This window comes from Balaenoptera acutorostrata, chromosome 20 (genome assembly GCF_949987535.1).
Source record: "Balaenoptera acutorostrata chromosome 20, mBalAcu1.1, whole genome shotgun sequence".
NCBI classification, from domain to species: Eukaryota; Metazoa; Chordata; class Mammalia; order Artiodactyla; family Balaenopteridae; genus Balaenoptera; species Balaenoptera acutorostrata.
In genome coordinates, this window is record NC_080083.1 from 45,447,849 (window position 1) to 45,467,348 (window position 19,500).

Genomic DNA, 19,500 nt, shown 5'->3' on the forward strand with positions numbered 1-19,500 from the left:
GCCCAGCCCAGGGCTCTTTCCAGGCCCAAATCTGGGCCAGCATGGGCCTGGGGCGCTCTGGGAGGGGTCCCGGAGGTGTGTGAGGACAGACTCCCGGAGAGCTCAGGCTAGGGAGCGGCAACTAACCCAGCTCAGAAGCGGCCAGTGGACACGGGTCCCCGGAAGCCCATCTCTCTGAGAAGCTGCTCACCTTCCGGAGGCTGAGAGTCGGGGGGTGCATCCCGGCTCCCCCACCTCTAGCTCCTTGCCCCGAGCCAGCCTCGGCCCCTTCTCCTGAGAAGACTGAGCCCAGAGCGGGTGGGGGCTTGTCTACGATCACCCCACACAAACGACCCAGCCAGGGCTGCCCCTGACTCTCGGTGACCCTCTTCTCCAGGCCACAGAAGCACCGGGGAGGGGACAGCGCAAAGGAATCCCCCCTGAAAGCTCCCTCAGGCCAGGCTGGCAGGGGCACGGGACGTGTACCTTCAGGCTACAGTGCACAGCGGACTCAGGCGGGTACACGATGAAGTGGCGCAGGGTGAAGCCAAAGCCGTCCTGGAGGCTTTTGTGCAGCAGCAGTGTCCTCGGGCCCTGCCAGGGGAGGGGGCGCCCGGGAAAGCACCCATCTCTTGGGCCCAGTGGCAGCTGTGGGAGCACAGGGGGCCAGGGTGAGACGCCAGTCTGCACACTGCCTCCTGCAGCCCAGAGGACCTGGGGGGCTGCCAGGTGCACGGACCCTCTTGTGCCCTGACCGACCCCCTGCTCTCTCCTTCCTCCTTCCTTTCCCCCCTCATCAGCCCAACAGCTTCTTCCTTCTTTCTTTCCTCAATCCCCTCACAACACCTTTGTGTCCAGGGAAATAACAGTGCAGCGAGCCAGGTGTCCATTCAGTTCAGTTCGGCCAACGTTCACTGACTCTGGACACACAGCCTTCCTGCCTGGGAAGTGCCTGCCGCTGTCTGAGCTCATTCCCGCCTGCTGCCCAATCTCACACAGGCACACACACACACCTAGGCAGACACAGACCCATCCATACGCACTCATGCACACAGGACACATCACAAACACCCAGACAAGCACACTCATGTGCAAAGGTGCACAGACACACCAATGAGCACGAACACGCTCACTCAGGTAGACACACAGACACACGCACACAGCACACACAGGCGCAGAGAGACCGACGCACACGTGCATCCTTCCGGAGCAGCAGCAGGAACAGGTGGGGCACTACTAGCCACAAGGGAGTGGACTGGACATCAGAGAGTCCACTGAAGGAGCTGAGGCTCGGAGCCCAGCCCAGAGGCCCGGCTGGCTCACCGGAACTGAGCGGAGAACCGGGTGGGGCGGGGGGAGACACTCCGCTGCCCTCTGGCCGCCCCACCGGAATACTTGGGACTCCCCAAGATGACAGGGCAGAGGGTGTCTGAAGACAAGGGTTTGGGGGCACACGGGTCTGTTTCTGAGGCAAGAGGGAGAAGAGGAGGATAGTGCCTGAGAGGGGGCTCCCTTCAGGTGCCCTGCTCGGACGCAGAGAGGGAAAGTGGGTGACAGGAGGGTGTCAGAGAGATGGGTACACAGGGAGGCAGATGGCAGACTGGAGGACATGGGAGCCACGGGCAGGCTGCCTAGTGAAAAGCCAGGAGGGCTCCCTCGGGGTCTCTTTAACCGCTGATCTCGGGCAGCCTAACCTACCTGGTGCCCCTAACCCAACGCCCTCAAAGGGCAAGAAGCCCCTCCCCCACCCTCAACAGTCCTCACCCCCTCATTCCTCCTTGGTACCAGGCAGGAGCCTTCAGCTGCGGGAAGACAGGTGCGGCCGGGTGCAGAGGGAAGAAGCCCATCGGTTTCGGGGTGAGGGGCTCCCACTTCACTACGAAGTTCCCCGGGCTTCCCCAGCTCGAATCCGCCACTCAAATGTACTGATACTGAGGAGTCCCTGTATGCATCCATCCACCCTCCTGTTCACACATCCGGCAGAAGGAGCAGGTCCATGTGCCCAGCCCTAAGCTAGGGATTTCTGTGTGGGGTGGGAGGCTGGGTTGCATGGGGCGGGAGGTTTGGGGAGGGGATATCCTCAAATCTCAGAAGATTAAAGAAAAATGTAACAGAGGCAATAGGCTTACTTGGTACAGTCCCAGAGGACACAGCCAGGTGGAAGATACGAGGAGGCCGAGTCAAGCTCTGGGCCAGGGAGACCATTCTATAATCACATACATCTGCAAAGCTACCGGGATGAGGCTGTGAGTTCTCTGTCCTCACAAGGGTCCAAGCAAAAGCTGGACAACCCCCATCCAGGAGGCCTTAGGAGGCCTTAGCAGGGATTCTGGCATCGGGCAGGAGGTCCAGTGATGGCCCCTCAGCTCCTTCCACTTGTGGCTATAGTCTGGACTCTCCCGCTGAGCCCCACACCCCCATGGGGGTCTGAGGAGCCCAGAGGAGAAAATTCTCTGGGAATTCTGCTGAGGTCTGAAATCCCCTGGATTTCCTATCTCTACGGACCTGGAAAGGAACTGATCAGGGAGGGAAGAGGGCCTCAGGGGACCCTCCACTGCCCCCTCCTACCAAAACCCCTGCTCTTCCCCAGTGTGGGGTGCCTCCCCTGCATGCCCTCCACCCGGGCTCTGGGCTGAGGCTGTTCACAGGGCCTATTGTTTTGCTGGTGTCCTGGATTAAGGTTTAAGCCACCAGCTGCCCCAGTGACGAGAAGTGGCTGGGACAGGTCCCCGCACGTCCCCCACCTTTCCCCCAGCACACATCCTGACTGGAGCTGCCAGCTGCCTGGGGGTGCCACTCCCGGGGGCGGTTGGGGGGGTTGGAGGAGGGGCCTGTAATCCAGGGCAGTGGGCATGCCTTTCTCTCTCAGGTCCTCTCCTCACCCAGGCATGCCCCCTCCCTTAGCTCTCCCTCTCCCTTTCCTCTTTTCCTTCCTTCCAGTGTTCCTTCCCCCATCCCTGCCAACGAGGTTCCTGAGAATGTCAGTGTGGTAATCCCCCGCCACAGCTACCACACCCCTGCCTGAAGAGGAGACACTGAGGCCCCCATCAGTGGCCAGATTTCGCCGCTCTCCTGTGGGAAGTTCTTCCTTAGGTTTAACCTCAGTCCTTCATTCTATTATACATGCATGTTTCCTCTCCTCTCCTCCCCTCCAATCTGGGACAATACTGGGTCTTGCTCTCATCTTGAGGGGGAGGGAGGTGACAGATGCAGAAACAGAGAAGGGAGCAGCAATGGAAGGTGATTAGATTGGGAAGAGGTACAGTTCACACACATCCCCACCTCTGCTGTCTGAGGTAGGCACAGAGACAAGGGGAAGGAGAGCGAGAGGCTCAGAAAACATAGGGACATCACTGATTAATGCTCCCAGGCCCAGATCTATTTCCAAACACTCCCACTCTCATGTCAGGAAAGAAAGAGACATCCAGAAATACAGCTGATGGTGGGAGAAGGGCAGGTGACCCCAGGGCCACAAATTAGACAGAACTGGACACGTGGTGGGTTGGCAACACCAGGAACTAGAACCCAGGAGTCCTGCTCCTCCCCTCCCCCAGGAGCATAAAGAGGTCATTGCAGGGAGCACAGCTTTCATGCCGGGCATGGCGCCCACTGTGACTCACGCCCTCCCAGCCTGGTCGATCCCGGACATCAGAAACGCTGTCCCCACCCCCCTCTCCAGCCCTGTCAGTCCTCACCCTGAGATCACTCATTACCCGCTGGGGCCCATTCTGCCACCTCAGCCTCCTTGGCTCGCTTGAAAACCCTTGTGTGTCTCTGCGCCCAGGTCCCCTACCAGGGAGACGGCAGAGTGATGCCTCGCCTGCTTCATTAGGGTACCCCTGCGTGGTTCTGACTCAGGGTCACTGCCAGCCCGAACTCTGCAGGATTCCATGTCCTGGCATCTCTTCAGACAACCCTGCTCCCTTCCATCCTTCCACCGCCGATAAACCAAGAGGCTTGAGCCCACTGGAGGCCACCAGCAGACTGAGGGTTGTAATCCGGCACCCCTGGAAAAGCTCTCGCCAGGAGCCTGCCGCCCTCACCTGCATCTCTCCAGCTTCTCACTCACTCCCCACTCCGGGGGGGATCGGTCCCGAAGCGAAGGGCGCACACAGCTCAAGGAACGCAGGGAGTTGGTGGCCCGATCCCACCCACCGGGGCGAGGCCTGCCCGGACCCCTACCCCTGCCTCCGACCCCGTTGGCCCCCGAGGCGCTCACCCTGGCCGGACGCTGCCCGGGCGCGCGGCGGTCGCTGTGGCTGAGGCAGGGCAGCCAGAGGCAGCGCGGCTCCGGGGCGCTGCAGTCCACGCCGACGGCGCGCTCCCAGCGCCAGTCCCCGGCCCCCGCGCGCTCCACGCGCCACACCGCGCTGCCCACGAGCGCCGCGGCCGGCGGGGGCCCCCGGGCCCGGCCGCCGCCCCGGTCCCAGCGCGCCGTGTGCCCGGCTTCCGGAGACCGGCGCGCTGCGCGGGGGCCGGCGGCCGCTCCTCGGCGCCCGGCGGGCGGCGTCCTCGGCCCCCCGGGCGGCGGCGGCGGCGGCAGCCGGCGGGCCCCGGGGGTCCCCGCCCGCCCCCCGGAGCCACGGGCCCGGAGCCCTGGGGCCCCGAGGGGACGGACGGCCCGCGCGGACGGCGGCAGGACGGCTGCAGCAGCTCCGCGCCTTCCGCGCCTCCCGGCCCAGGGCGCCTGAGCCCGGACACGCCGGCGAGTCTCGCAGGGCAGACGCCTCCCCCTCCGGGGCGGCCCCTGTGCGCGGCCGCCCCATCCCACACACTCACACCCCCACACACGAGAGGCCCTGCACAGCGCCCCCGCAGTCACACACATACACTCTCACACACACACACACACACACACACACACCACTCACACAAAAACTTACTGTACCTGCCTGCGCACGCTTATACTCCTTCCAGGCCAAAGCTCAACCAGCTGCCTGCGCCCCAGAGAAATACACATTCCCGCGCGTACATATGTAAACACACACCCAACCCACCTTTACAGACCCGCACCACGCAGACATCTAGACACCCCACACCCTCCCCCCACACACACACAGCCACTCACTCTCCCTCTGCCCACATACCCCACACAAACACACACACAAACACACTATTCCCCTCATATACACATTGCACGTGGACATCCTTCTGTATGCACACACACTTTGGACACCCTCCCATGGGTACAATGGCTCACACACCCCACAGAGACACATTTGCAAGCATACCCACTGTGCCCCTGAAAGCACACCAGACCCCCACCTGCCCACCCATGCATTCCACACACACCCCACAGAGAGACCCACAAACCCCACGAAGGCACACACCTAGAGGGCATGCACACACTACCCAGCACACCCACTCCATGCATTGCTGCCGTGCCCCCTCAGGTCTCACACACACACACTGCCCTGCTCAGAAAGCAGCACTCTCTCATAATCACCCCACCTCAGAGTCACGTTATACCCTTCCCACCACCACCTGTGGGAGCGTGTGACAGACCCTTTTCCCCAGGACCCCCTGCCCATTATGCTCTACCCAGAGGGGCCACCACAAGCCGACAATGGGCTCTAAGCTGGCCCCCACCTCACCCCTAGCATGTGAGTCAGACAGGAAGCCCCAGTCGATGGCAGACCCTGCCCTCCGCCCCTTCCTGGCTCTCTCTCTTCCCAGGCCCCTTCCCGGGTGGGGCTGACAGAGGCCTTGGCTAGTAGGCGTGTCATGGCCACCCCCATTTCTATCCCACTTGACTGTTCACCGTGTGCTCCCCCCGCACAGCCACTCCCTGGGGCCTGGGGCCACTGCCCTGACCCAGTTTTCAGAAAAACAACAGAAGCCCAAGAGCACCCAACTCGTTAGGGCGGCCCTGGGACTCCAAGTCCGGAGCCCCTCATTCCAACTTTGGATCTTATACCTAAATTCTAGCCAGCATCCAGGTAAGGGAGGCCGGGGGCAGAGGGGAGCAGATCCAGCCCAACCCTGCTCCCAAATCTAGGAGTCGGGGGAGGAAGAGTCATAGGGTTGGGCCCCTGTGGGGGAAGCCACCAGAAGGGAGACCCAGGCAAAAGAGTCAGCTCCCCCTTCCCTCCCTCGTCCCATCACCTGCTGTCCCCAGCAAGGACAGGCCAGGATGGAGGATCCTGTGGGGGGAGGTAGAGGAGAGAGACAGAGGGGCACAGAGAGGAGGGGAAACCAAGGGGAGAAGGAAGAGAAATAGAGGACCATGGGGGTGGGCAGGAGCGGGGTTGGGGGGGGAGGAGGAAGGGTGAGGGTGAGGCGTGTGGGGGCCAGGGAGCGGTTTTGTTCTCCTGTTTCCTGTTTGCCGCTTGCTGGGCCCCCTGTGCAGGAGCTGGACCCCCACCCCCACCCTGGCGGAAGCCGGAAGGGAAGAGCGAGGCTGCCACCAGCGCTGAGTCAGGAGGGCTTGGGACCGAGGGGAAAAGACCGCGGTCAGGGGAGCAGGACTCCTGGCATCTCCATCAGCACCTCCCCCGCCCCCATCACTAGAAAACCAAGGCTTCTGGGTCAGGATCATTCCTGCCCTTGTCATGCCCTCCAAAGGCCAGGGCCTCAGACCAGCTGGAAGCACCACCTAGATGTCCTCAGCCATGTCAGACTCTGCCGCCCCAAATGGAGGGCAATGACCACGGGGATGTCCTGACTCAGAGTCTGACCTGCTTTCCCAGCAGGCAGCCAGTTAGTCCCCCCAGCTGCCTAACTTCCTTTCCTCTTGCTGCAAGTCCAGTCCCTGGTTGTGAGGAAATAAGACTCACTCTCCCCTCTCACGCCCCATGGAGCTTCTCATGGCCAACAGGTGCTGCTGTGTATCTGGATCAAGAATCAACCTCCCTGGGGCTTCCCTGGTGGCGCAGTGGTTAAAAATCTGCCTGCCAATGCAGGGGACACAGGTTCGAGCCCTGGTCAGGGAAGATCCCACATGCCACGGAGCAATTAAGCCCGTGAGCCACAACTACTGAAACCTGTGCACCTAGAGCCCATGCTCCGCAACAAGAGAAGCCACCGCAATGTGAAGCCCGCGCACCTCAACAAAGAGTAGCCCCTGCTCACTGCAACTAGAGAAAGCCCGCGCGCAGCAAAAATAAAATAAATAAATTCATTAAAAAAAAAAGAATCGACTCTCCCCCCCCCCCCCGCCCTCGAAACTGCTGAGGGTTCTGAGGGCTGGTTCTGAGGGCTGCAGGTAGAGGCGAGGTGGAGAAGCAGCACGGGGTTTCTGTGTTCAGGGCAGCAGAGACCTGGGAAATGATAAGCCATCTATGACGCCCATGACGCCCATCTCCTGCCCTCTAATCTGGCAGGGGCGACAAGGTCCCCCGAAGGAGGTAACAGCCTCTTCCAACACAAACCCACACCCACCCCACCCCACCCACTCCACCCCAGCTTCCTCCACAGGCATGTCGGGAGCAAGGTACACACCGCAGGGCCTAGAAACTTATACATAGTTTGAATAAATGATCTTCCAGGCCTGGGGAGCCTCTCGGCCCCCTCCCCCATTTCCTTTGGGAAAGGAATGTGGGGTGGGCCCCAGAGTGCAGTGGGGGAGGGGGCCAAGGGCTGGGAAATACCAGGCGTAGCTGAGATTCTATTCCAAGCCTTCCTGCCTGGTGTGAGTCCTCCTCCCCTACACCCTCCCCAGCTTCCTCCCCCCAAATCAGGAATTACCCCACTGAGCAGTCCCTCCCATCAATCCTCTAGTTTGACCAGCTTGCAAAATCCATTCAACCTTATCTTCCTGAAGGTCCCTGCGGAGGGCTTGGGGACTACACCCCCAAAGGGAGGGCATCCGGTCTTCCTCTCTCCACATGAGATCATCATCCTTTACTGTTTGAAAGCACTTTCACTTTATCTCATTTGACCCTTACCCTAAGAGTTGGATATTTGAGATTGTTTTTATACCCATTTCTCAGATGCAGAAACTGAGACTCAAAGAGGACAAGTGACTGGTTCAAGGCTTGCTTTTACTAAGGTGGGACCATCCCAGGGTTCTAACCCCTAACTCAGATCTCTTTCCATTATCCTCTCATTTATCTATTCAAGAACCAGGACTTGAGTGCCTGCTGTGGGCCAGGGGCTGTGCTGGGGGCTGGGACACCTTAGAAAAACAAGATGAGTGTAGACCTTACCCTCAGGGCACTTACAGTTCTACTAGTGTTGTCCTAGCTCCTGAAGTCTTCAGGGGTCCCCAGTTCCAGATCCAGGCCCAAGCCAGCTGCCTTCAGCCCCACCAAGGGAGACCCCCATACACATACCAAAGGAGCCCCTGTGTCAGGGGTTCAGGGCCTCTTCTCTCTGGGAGCGGACAGTTTGTTTGAGAGTGGGGTTAGGGGCCTCCCAGGTAAGCCTTTGAACCAGGGAGTGGGCTGAGCTGGAGGAGCAGAAGACTGCAGGGGCCAGCCTGACAACCAGAAACTGGGGAAGAGGGGAGCATCCTGGGGCCCAAGGGTCAGGTGATAGGAGAAGGAGGGAAACTGATACCGCTGAAGGGCGTGTGGCTCAGGAAGTGAGAGAGAGGGGTCTCAGGGTCAATTTGCCTGCTTTTCCTTCCTCTGCTTGCTTTGTGCCTCCTCCCAGAATGCAGGCTTCAAACCACAGGACAAACAATGCCCCCAACCCAAGAGAATCATCCGGCATTTCTAAAGCTCCGACTGGTTCCATACACCCATCGCACACCATCAAACTGGGACCCACCCCACAACCTCACACACAGACGGAGCAAATCCCCTGCCAGCCCGTCCATCCCAGGCATGCAGGCAATGCGATACCCAAGGCATGCCCGCCCCGCCCACGCCTGGGCCTCTGACCCCTGCCCCAGTCTCCTCGCTCAAGGGCAGCCGCCCCCTCCGTCCTCCTCCACCCTTCTGCCCGACTCAGATGCCTGCTTCCCAGCACCACTTGTGTGCAGTCCCGACATGCCCCAACAGGCCAAGCGGAGGAGCCGGCCAGGCAGGCCCGAGTCTCCCCAACACCCTCAATGTGCAGATAACCCCGCGTCACCGGGAACCTCGGAACCCCACACTCGGTCTAGCCTGCAGGCAGCGGGTGGTTCAGAGGGTCTCTCCAGACCCCGTGCTTTCCCCATCCAGGGCCAGTCTTGCCCTGAGTGAGGGTGTTGCGACACTCCTCTCCCACCCTGAAACTGGGCCCGAGCCAAGGAAGGCTGGCGGAGGGGAGGGTGAGAGAAAAGGGAGGAGGAAGCACTCGTGATGCCAGAAATCAAGGAGGGACCAACACAATCCCAAGCAGCACAGAATCCCCTAGTTCTTCCGGTGGCAGTACGGCTCAGGGGTTAGCACGTGGGCGCCAGCGTCCTCTGGAATCCAGAACTTCTGGGACTGAGTCCTATCTCTACCCCTGTCTGGCTGTGAGACCTTGGGTGAGTTATTTAACCTCTTTGAGCCTCAGTTCCTCACCAATGAAATGGGAATGACACTAAGTTCCACCTCATAGGTTCTTAGGAGAATTAAGTCAATTAAAGAAAGTCTTGAGCATATAGTAGGGGTTCAATAAATGCAAACTTTTGTTTGTTTTCTTTTTTAAAAAAAATTTTTATTGAGGTATAATTGACATGTAATGTTATATTAGTTTCAGGTGTACAGCATGGTTGGATATTTATGTATATATTGAAATGATCTCCACAATAAGTCTAGTTAAACATCTGTCACCATACTTAGTTACAGAATTTTTTTCTTGTGATGAGATCTTTTAAGATCTACCCTCTTAGCAACTTCCAAACATACAATACTCTATTATTAACTATAGTTGCCATGCTGTACATTACAGCCCCAGGACTTATTTAGTTTATAACCAGAAGTTTGTACTTTTTGACTCCCTTCACCCATTTCACCCCACGCCCCCGCCACTCTGGCAACCACCAGTCTGTTCTCTGTATCTGTGAGCTTGGGGTTTGGGGGGTTTTGTTTGGGGGGGTTCTTTTTAGATTCACATATAAGTGAGATCATACATAAGGTATTTGTCTTTCTCTGACTTATTTCACTTAGCATAATGCCCTCAAGGTCAACGCAAGATGTTTTCATTGTCTTTTGGATATTCACACTCTCACACACCCAACCACACTCACATTCAGACATGCAGACAACTCAGCCACATGTACACAAAGACAGTGACACATGCAGACACTCAAGCAGGTCTGTACAAACCCAGGCGAACCTATTCACGTGGGCATCACCACCACCTCCCACTGCCTACCCCCTACAGGCCCCTATGTGCCCCACCTCCCCCTAATAAGCAGGGAGGAATCATCAGGAGCCCCCCTTCCATAGCAGAACTTCGGCAGGCCCAGAGCCCTGTCAGTAGGCCATTTGGGAGCGAGGAAGGGGCGGGCGACATGAGACCCCAAGATGGAACCTGCTCCCAGCAGACAAGGAGGATGGCAAAGGTGCCAGGCTGGCAGGGCCCCCTCCCAGCAAGAGAGCCAGTTCCCTCCTCAGGGACACCAGAGGGAGGAGAAACTGAAGATGAGTATCTTTCCTCATGGTGGGAAATGAGCACTTGCAGAAAAGGGTGAGTCTGGAGCCAGCCACAAAGTAAACACTGGGGCCATTGCCCAGGCAACTGTGGGCCAGCGTGGGCTAGAGCCCACCACAAGCCCTCTCCAGCCCCTGATTTACTACACTCACCAGCCCCTTGACTGTCTCAAGGCATGCCCTCCACGTATCCAATCTGGTCTCTGGGCCTGTCTGGGGACTCCCCCAAAAGGAAGAAGTTATGCTTCCTCCATCAGATTGGGCTCCCTGAGAGCAGGATTGTTGTTTTTGTTGTTTTTGCCCCATATTAGTCCAGAGTCCCCCAGAGGTCATGGCCTGTGTCTTTCCCCCTCAGATTGGAGACTGCTCAAGGGCCTGGCCTGAGTCTCCCACATTAGACTGAGAGCTTCCTAAGGACAATAGCTACTAAATTTTCAGAAATGTATTTGTGGGCTTCCCTGGTGGTGCAGTGGTTAAAAACCCTCCTGCCAATGTAGGGGACATGGTTTCGAACCCTGGCCCGGGAGGATCCCACATGTCATGGAGCAGCTGAGCCCATAGGCCACAACTACTGAAGCCCGCACGCCTAGATCCCGTGCTCCGCGACAAGAGAAGCCGCCGCGATGAGTAGCCCCTGTCATCGCAACTAGAGAAAGCCCCAACGCAGCAATGAAGACCCAACGCAGCCAAAAATAAATAAATAAGTTTTTTTAAAAAAGTTAAGAAATGTATTTGTACTGCTAGAGTGCTTTGTCCATAGTAGGCTCTCAAAAATTATTTGCTGACGGCGAGAATGTGGAGGAATTGGAACTCATGTCTTGCTGGTAGAAATGCAAAATGGTGGAAAACAGTATGGTGGTTACTCAAAAAATTAAACATAGAATTACAATATGATCCAGCAATTCCACATCTGACCATGTACCCAAAAGAAGAGAAAGCAGGGACTCAGATATTTGTACAATGATGTTCATAGCAGCATTACTCATAAAAGCGAAAAGGTGGAAACAACCCAAATGTCCAAAGACAGATGAATTAGATAAACAAAATGTGGCACAAACATACAATGGAATTTTATTGTCTTAAAACTCTGACACATGCTACAACATGGATGAACCTTGAAGACATTATGCTAAGTGAAATAAGCCAGACACAAAAAGGCAAGTATTTTATGATTCTACTTATATGTGATACCTAGATTCATAGAGACAGGAAATAGAATGATGGTTGCCAAAGGCTGCGGGAAAGGGGAATGTAAGTTATGGTTTAGTGGGTACAGAGTTTCCGTTTGGGAAGATGAAAAAAGTTCTGGAGGGGCTTCCCTGGTGGCGCAGTGGTTAAGAATCCGCTTGCCAACGCAGGGGACACGGGTTCGAGCCCTGGGCCGGGAGGATCCCACATGCCGCGGAGCAACTGGGCCCGTGAGCCACGACTGCTGGGCCTGCGCTCTGGAGCCCGTGAACCACAACTACTGAAGCCTGCGCGCCTAGAGCCCGTGCTCTGCAGCGAGAGAGGCCACCACAGTGAGAGGCCCGCGCACAGCGGTGAAGAGTGGCTTGAAGAGTGGCTCCCGCTCGCCACGGCTGGAGGGAGCCCGCGCGCAGCAACAAGGACCCAATGCAGCCAAAAATAAATAAAAAAAAAAAAAAAAAAAAAAAAAGCAGCTTTGGAGGCATGTGGTGGTGATGGTTGCACAACGATGTGAATGTACTTAATGCCACTGAACTCTACACTTAAAAATGATAAATTTTGAGTTACGTATATTTTGCCACACACCAAAACAAATGGCAAAGTCAGAATTCAAATGAAAAAAATATATATTGTTGAAAGAAGATGGAACAAATGAATGGGTCTTCCAATGGGGCCCAGGAGCAGGCCCTGCCCACAGAGATTGCCCGGGACAGCTGGGTACCTCCTGCTGGGAGGACCGTTCCCTCCCACCCCGTCCATTGTGCCTTCTCAGAACCCCTGCTGTCATCTTTGAGGCCCTAGTAGTCCGAGCACAGGGGGAGCTCTCAGGCTTCCAGGGGAGTCTGAACCTCCCACAGAGTAGGTCCTGGGCATTGATGAGGACCTACCATCTATCGGAGGCTGGACTGATGGATGCACGGTCCCTTGAGAGGCCACATTCCAAGGTGTCAGAACCTTGGAAGAGTTTTTCTAGCAAAAGCCAGGCTAAGTATGGGGTTCCTGACCCCAAGGCCTGACCCCACCTCAGCACACACGTCTTTCCCAAGCCTACAAATGCTTACACACCACCCGTAACATATACACACATACCGGGGTGTGCACACAGAGGCAAGATCCCGTTCTCGCGTGCTCTCTTGTGCACACGCTCCAGGAAAACCATGCCTGAACGCTGAAGGATGCACGGTCTTGTCAGAGACGCAGGCAGGTCCCGTGTGCGGGAGAGCCCCCTGGTGGCCCAGGTCTGGCACACTTAGCTCCCTCACAGCCCAGAGCGGGCAGGGTGCCCTCATTCCTTCCACCCCACCTCCCCCACTGCATTCAGTGGGGGCCCCCAACCAGGCCCCAGGGTCACCCTCCCCATCTCCTACAGAGGAGCAGGGTCTTCTGCAGAAGGACAGAGCAACTGTGGGACCTTAAGAAGGGTCTCACTTCGGTTGGTCAAGGAATCCTGGAGAGAGGCCAGAGCCCTTTTTCAGACTAGATCATGTTAGGGACAGTCATTCCCGCAGGCCAGAAAATGCCTGCAGTGACTCTTCTCCAAAATCATCGTATCCATTCTTTGACTCCACACTGAACAGCTCATTTCAGAGGAGACTGGGGGAGAACTCTGGGCATGGCTCTTCCTATTGTCCCCCACACCTCTCTCTGGAAGTTCTTCCTGTTATCTGACCACCTGGGCAGAGACAACAGGTGCACCCACTGGTTTCTTCCAGGGGATCGCTCAGTCCAAGCCAAGCTGAGATGTCATCCCCTCCCAGGGCAGGTCTCAGCAGATGCCAAAAGTCTCCCCAAGGGCACATGGAGCTCCCTGCAGGGAGAGGTTCTCAGCTCCACCCCTGAAACCACCCACCCCCACCCCCACCCCAGGCCCTACTCAACCTGCCCAGGTTATCCCTTCACCTTGCCTAAGAGCTGAACCTCTCCCTAATCCAGCCCATGATGCTGCAGAGGCAGCTGGAAGGGTGGAGGGGATGGATGGTGGCTCTGCAGGGACAAACAACCTCCCCTGGCTCCTGCCTGTGAGGGAGCTGAGATGATTTCTGGGCTGGGCTCTGTGGTCAGAAGAGGACAGACAGCAACGCCTTCAGCCCCAGATCCTCCCCCTTACCATATGCCTGGCTCTGCATCTGGGGACATTGTAACAGCCACAGCAGTAATTAATATTTGTTGAGCCCTCACTATATGCCAGGCACACTTCGCATGCATTACCTCATTTAACAGCAGAGCAGCCTCTTGGGATAAGTGTGACACACACCCACACACCACCTTGGCCTCTTGGGCCCCCCACCCAGTCTGGTGCTAGGAAGGGAATGCCGAGCTAACCCACAGGGCGCCTAGGGGTGGTGGATAGAAGGCTGGTGAGAGAGAGACCACTGGCCCAGCATCGAGAAAAGCTGATCTAGAGAAAGGGTCACACTTGCCAATGGTATTGGCCCTAGTCCTTTTCTGGCTGTGTGACCTCAAGGTCACACAGGTTTTCTTATTTCTTCAACTACAAAATGAAGCTAGGGATAGCAGCCTGACAAAGTTGCTGGGAAAGCATTCTGGGAACCAATAAATGGTAGGGGTTATGGCCCCAGCCCTACATCCCACCCATCAGAGTGGACTCTGCTTCCCAAATGTCTCCTGAGTCCACCCACTTCACCATGTCCAGTCTACCCCAAGTCTCCATCACTCCTCTGGCCCCTTACAGTCCAGACTAATTGTTTTAATATTATGACCACCAGGCCCTGGGGGACGTGCCTCTGGGTCCCACGCCCACCACACCTCCTTTCTCTGTGCTCCAGTTACCCTGGCCTCCTTCCATTTCCTTTGAGGACCAGGCAGCCTTCCAGCCTCAGGTCCTTTGCACATGCTGTTTCTGGAATGCTGTTCTCTCTTCCCTGGCTCCCTCCCTGCCTCACCAACCCACACCCTAATTAACTCCTACCCACCCTGCAGTTCTCCGCAGAAAAGTCACTCCCCAGAGACACCTCCTCTGGCCCCCAGACCAGGTCAGGTCCCTTTGCACCCTCTCACAGCACTCTCGAGATGGTGTCTGCATATTTATGAGGTTATTTTGACCAACATCTCCCCCCTGGGGCTGTGAGTTCCGGAAGGCTGGAACCATGTCTGCTTTGCTGGCAGTCAAATCCACAGCTCCTGGCATGGCACCTGGCGCGGAGTGGGTGCTCGGCACACTGCTTCTGAATGTACAGGAGTGAATGAGCTTCTCCTCAGAGAAAGCAGATGGTTGGCAAACCCCCTGCCCCCAGGAAAGGTCTACCTGGGGCAGAGGCTGCTTTGGATCTTTGTCCTTCTTTTTGTACCCCCCGCTCCTTCCTCAGTAGGAACCAGATCCAGAAAGTGGGGGTGCTGGAATAAGGGAGTAAGGGGTGTGGAGAAAAGGAAAGCTGCTTCATCTCTTTTGCAGGGTCCGCTGTCCCATCACCTCAGCTGGCCAAGCCTTTGTCCACTCAGGGTTGGTCCACCACATCCACAGTTCCCTCTCCCTGGAATATAACATTTGTCTCTCTCCTTCCCCCACCTTCCCTTAACTGATCCCTTATCCTCGAGGTCTCAGCTTGACTGTTTCTGAAAAGCTTCCCGGACTGCAAGCTAAGGAACTTGCCAGGGTGCCACAGCTAGCGGCAGTTCAGATTCAAGCTCAGGTCTGTCTGCCGGCAGAGCCCAGGCTCTCAGCCACCTCATTATGCGCCTCATTACTACCAGTTTCTCCCTTGAGGCCCGGCCGAAAGACACGCCCCCTCCCAAGGCCTCAGTTTCCTCCTGTGGGTTCGGCCAACCCTAGATTTCAGGAAAATTGGCAGAGATCGAAGGTGGGAGAGGAGACAGAGGGAGGAGCGAAGAGGGGAGGAAAGAGGAGGGAGGGAGGAGCGCGGAGGGGCGGCAGCCGCAGGCCAGCCAGACGAGAGTAACGCCAAATATGCGAACTACGCCAGCCCCTGAGCTATGAATAGGGCGGCTAGACTGGCCGCCCAGGTCCGCCCTTCACGCCCCGCAGCCCCCCAGCCCAGCCCTCCCACGCCAGCCCTAAACAGGGTCCTGAAATGGGGCGGAGGCCAAGGAGGCACTCTTGGAGGCGGAGGCTGAGTGGCAGGAGCGAAGAGGTGTGGTCATGCAGATGACATGCAAATAGAGAGCAGCTGGCTTATCTGATTGGTGGGTCTCTGTCCTTCCGGGAAGGTGGTCCTAAGGGGCACTAGACCCGCGCAGGGCCCCTGCTCACACCGGCTTCCACCCGGGCAGCCGCGGTTCCCGAGCGGTCCTTCGGGTCACCCCTTGGCTGAAGTCGCACTGACGTGTGCAGCCTCTGGAGGCCTCTCACCCTGTTCTGTCAAGGTCCTGGTAAGGCTCTGCTGCTGTGATACCATCCCCGCCCACCCCAGCGCCAGGTCAGCCTCTCCCGCTTGGAGCTCACATGTCTGACAGACAGCTGGGCACTTGGAAAATTACAACAGTTCCATCCCTGCCTCTGGACCCCCTTTCTTCATCAGTGACGGAAGTGGGGAGCACTTCCCTGGCCCAGTCCAGCCCCTTGTGTGCCCCCAAACAAGTCAGTCAATCTCGGAGCCCGGCTCCTATTTCTTTCATTCTGGCACTATTGACTAGGTGTCCCGGAGGACGAGGCGTCAAAGAGTTGTAAGATCAGGTCCCAGCTGTGTGATCCCAGTCAAGTCTCTTTCCTCTCAAGTCTCCTCAGTTGTAAATGGGGTCCTTGAGAGGGCTTAGTGTGGAGTGCCTAGCACACAGAAGTTGTTCAACAAATCTTAGTTCAGTAGTCCACAAAGGATTTTTTTTCGTTAATAAAAAAAACATGAGATTTTATGAAGAAACAAACATGAGACAAAATTAAAAGGCTGCAGAGCGTAATGTTTAAACATTCCTAAACAGGATTCAGAGGAATCTGGTTTTGAATCCCAACTTGAATCCCACTTCCTAGCTGTGTATCCTTTTGGACTAGTTACTAACCTCTCTGAGCTTCTGTTTCTGCATTTATAAAATAGAGATAATCTATTCTCCATGAGGTTGTTGTGCAGATTAAAGAGCTAGTGTGTATAAAGTGCTCAGCACAGCAGTGCCTGGCACTGAAATGTTCAATAAATGTTAGTTGCAACCAATACTCCTATTATTATCCTTGGGTTTTCACAAGGCTGTGCGAAGTGCTATGGAAACTTTCAGTTCATCAGTCAACAATATTCATTCAACTTGGCCTGGTCTAGAAGCTGGAGATAGAGCAGTGAACAAGACAAAAGTCCCTACCCTGATGGGGCTTAAAGTCTAGTCCCCAGAGGAGGAAATCCCCATATATTCGAGGAATTGGTGGCTGGTGGGGGGAGGGGTGGCAGATTTACAGAGAAGGATATTTGAACTGAGCATTGAAGGATAAATAGAAGTTTGTGAAATGGAGAAGGCAGGGAAGGCTATATCAGACAAGGGGAAGAGATGGCACAGAAGCTTCTGGGGAGGGGAAGAGGGTGATGCATCCCATTCCTACCCTCTCCTCTCCATCTCTAATTCCACGTTCAGCCCTCATCATCTCTCAGCTGGTCTGCTGCCTCCACTTCCTGACACCTTTCCATGGCTCCACAGTATCTACGAGAGCAAGTCAAGTTCCTTAGTATGGCATGAAGGATCCGCCATGATGACGGAGGAGAGGGACAGGATCTGGCCCTCATTGGCCTTGACAATCTCATCTCTCTACTCTCAGTCTTGCTCTCATTGACCCCACAAGAGGCCAGGCTGTTTCACACCTCCTTGCCTTTGCTCATGCTGGGTCCTTCTGCCTGGAATGCCCTGCTCGCCCTTCTCCACCACCCCACTGATCCCAGCAGGCATCTTTCAAGCCTTGGCAAGCCTCACCTCCTTGGTAAAGTCTTCTTCCCCTCAGAGCTGGAGCATCTCTAGAGGAGGCAGGGACTCAGCCCGTGTTTAGTGACAGAGCCATGGGGTCCTCCACACCACTCGTGAGCAAACCCAGACTCCAGGGAGGCATAGGGAAAATCCCTGTGCAAGCAGAGTCATGAAGAAGCAGAACATAATTGTGCTGCCTACATCCACCACCTTTCCCTCATTAGGCCAACCCTTACTTGGATTTCAAGGCTCAGCTGGGGGCAGGGGGAAGCGTCCACTTTCCCAGGGTGGCAGCTGTGCTCCCAGGCTCTTCCTTGTCAGGGAATGTAGCCGTGACACAGGATAGCCTTAGTTAGGATTCAGAAAGACCCAGATTTAAATTCGGATGCTGGGTGACCTTTGGTGGAGTAATTTAGCCTCTCAGGGTCTTGGTTCTTATATCAGTAAATGTACAACCACTTCATGATGGTCCTTGAAAATTGATCAAAAGAAGTTTCGATAAAGAATCCTCAGCTTAACTATTGTTTGGAAACAGGAGATGAGAGAAAGGAGATTAATCATATCACCAACTGGTTTTTAACCAATCCCTATAGCAATTCTCCCCAGTGACACTGTTTCCATCTGTAAACTCCTGTTACCACTTCTGTGACTTCATTCACACTCAAATGATGTCACAGTGAAGACAGGGTCTGTCTAACTGGGTCTGTCTCCCCAGTTAGATCAGGCCAATTTTTATGATAATATTTTGGGGGTGGCAAGGGGTGTTCTGGACTGGCAGACACTGTAGATGCACATCTCAGAACCCCTGAAAAAATCTTAGTGGAGCTTTTGGGTGGTGAGAAAAGCAGACAAGGAACCCCTTGAGGGCAGGGCTGTGTCAGATCCATCCAGGTCCCAAGACCCACAGAGAGAGCCTGGAACCCAGAGGGCACAGAGGAAATGGTCACCAAATGAACAAAGTGTGGTTTGCATGAAAATCTAGCCGCTGCCTGATTTTCCCAGGCACTGAGCCTCCAGTTTCTGGAGTCAGGGCCTTCTCCTGCCCCAGGCTATAATTAGGGAGAGGGACACTCTCATGCAAGCCAGGCCTGGGAATGTCCTCAGAGCCCTGGGCCACACCCAGTCTCGGATAATGCTTTCCCTAGCACTGTGGGGACCATAGCACCTGGGAGCCACTGGAGGAGGAAAAGGTCCCAGTTCGAAAGGAAGAGGGCCCTGTTTCTCATCCCACCAGCAGTCCTGGCCTTGTTGTGTGACCCCCATTTCCTGACTCCCACTTTCCCCTCTTGCAGACATCCCACCCCCTCCTGGGCTTTGGGTCCAACCTCAGCTGCCCCCTTATCCCCTCACCCCCACCAGGTGCTACAGGGCAGAGGTGGGGCACGGTGCCAAGGCTTCATTAGAGCTAATGAGGGCTCAGCTCTTCAGATGCCAGTGCAAGATACAGGAAAGTACCAGAACTGCCCACAGCCCCCAATCACGGCCTGGGGTACTCAGCTCCCTCCTCCCTCTCTTGGGGAGGAACCAGGGGGCCACACCCTCGGAAGAGGAAAGGGAGATTTGGAAGAATCTTCCCAAGTACAGAGAGTGCTGAGGCACCAGGGGAAGATGGGGATGCGGGGCATGAACCAGAAAACAGCCTCAGGGTGGGGTAGGGGTCTCACCTGGGCTGCCGAAGGCTTCACGGTCCACTACTCAGTCCAAAAAAACTGCCAACAGAAACTTGCCCCTTCCTTTCCCCCGGTTCATGGAATCACAGCAGGTCAGGGCTGGAGAGACCATGGGCACTTCTCCACTACCCTCGGATTAGAACTCAGCAGCCTGAACCCACTTCTCGCCTGGTGTCCAATCTCCCTCTTCCTCCCACTTTTGCTTGTCCCTTCCCCTCTGCTTCTAATCTCTTGGCCTTGGCCTTTCTCTAGGCCTCAGTTTCCCTTTGAGCCAAGTGGGGAGGCGGGGGAGGGGCGGTCTC

The 19,500-nt window shown here is 56.1% G+C and overlaps 1 protein-coding gene across 6 annotated transcripts in view; it reads right to left on the reverse strand.

Annotated features, from left to right (window-relative positions):
* The window catches only part of ARHGAP23 (Rho GTPase activating protein 23), an 81,805-nt gene that overhangs the window by 47,518 nt on the left and 14,787 nt on the right, over nucleotides 1-19,500 (reverse strand). For 3 of the 6 annotated variants that reach the window (XM_057535559.1, XM_057535561.1, XM_057535558.1), the window contains exon 2: nucleotides 466-627. In XM_057535559.1, coding sequence (XP_057391542.1) covers nucleotides 466-627 — 162 coding nt within the window. Of the gene's footprint in view, nucleotides 1-465; nucleotides 628-4,198; nucleotides 4,657-19,500 lie in introns of those variants that run through there. The other 3 variants (XM_057535560.1, XM_057535563.1, XM_057535562.1) reach the window with 3 other exon arrangements.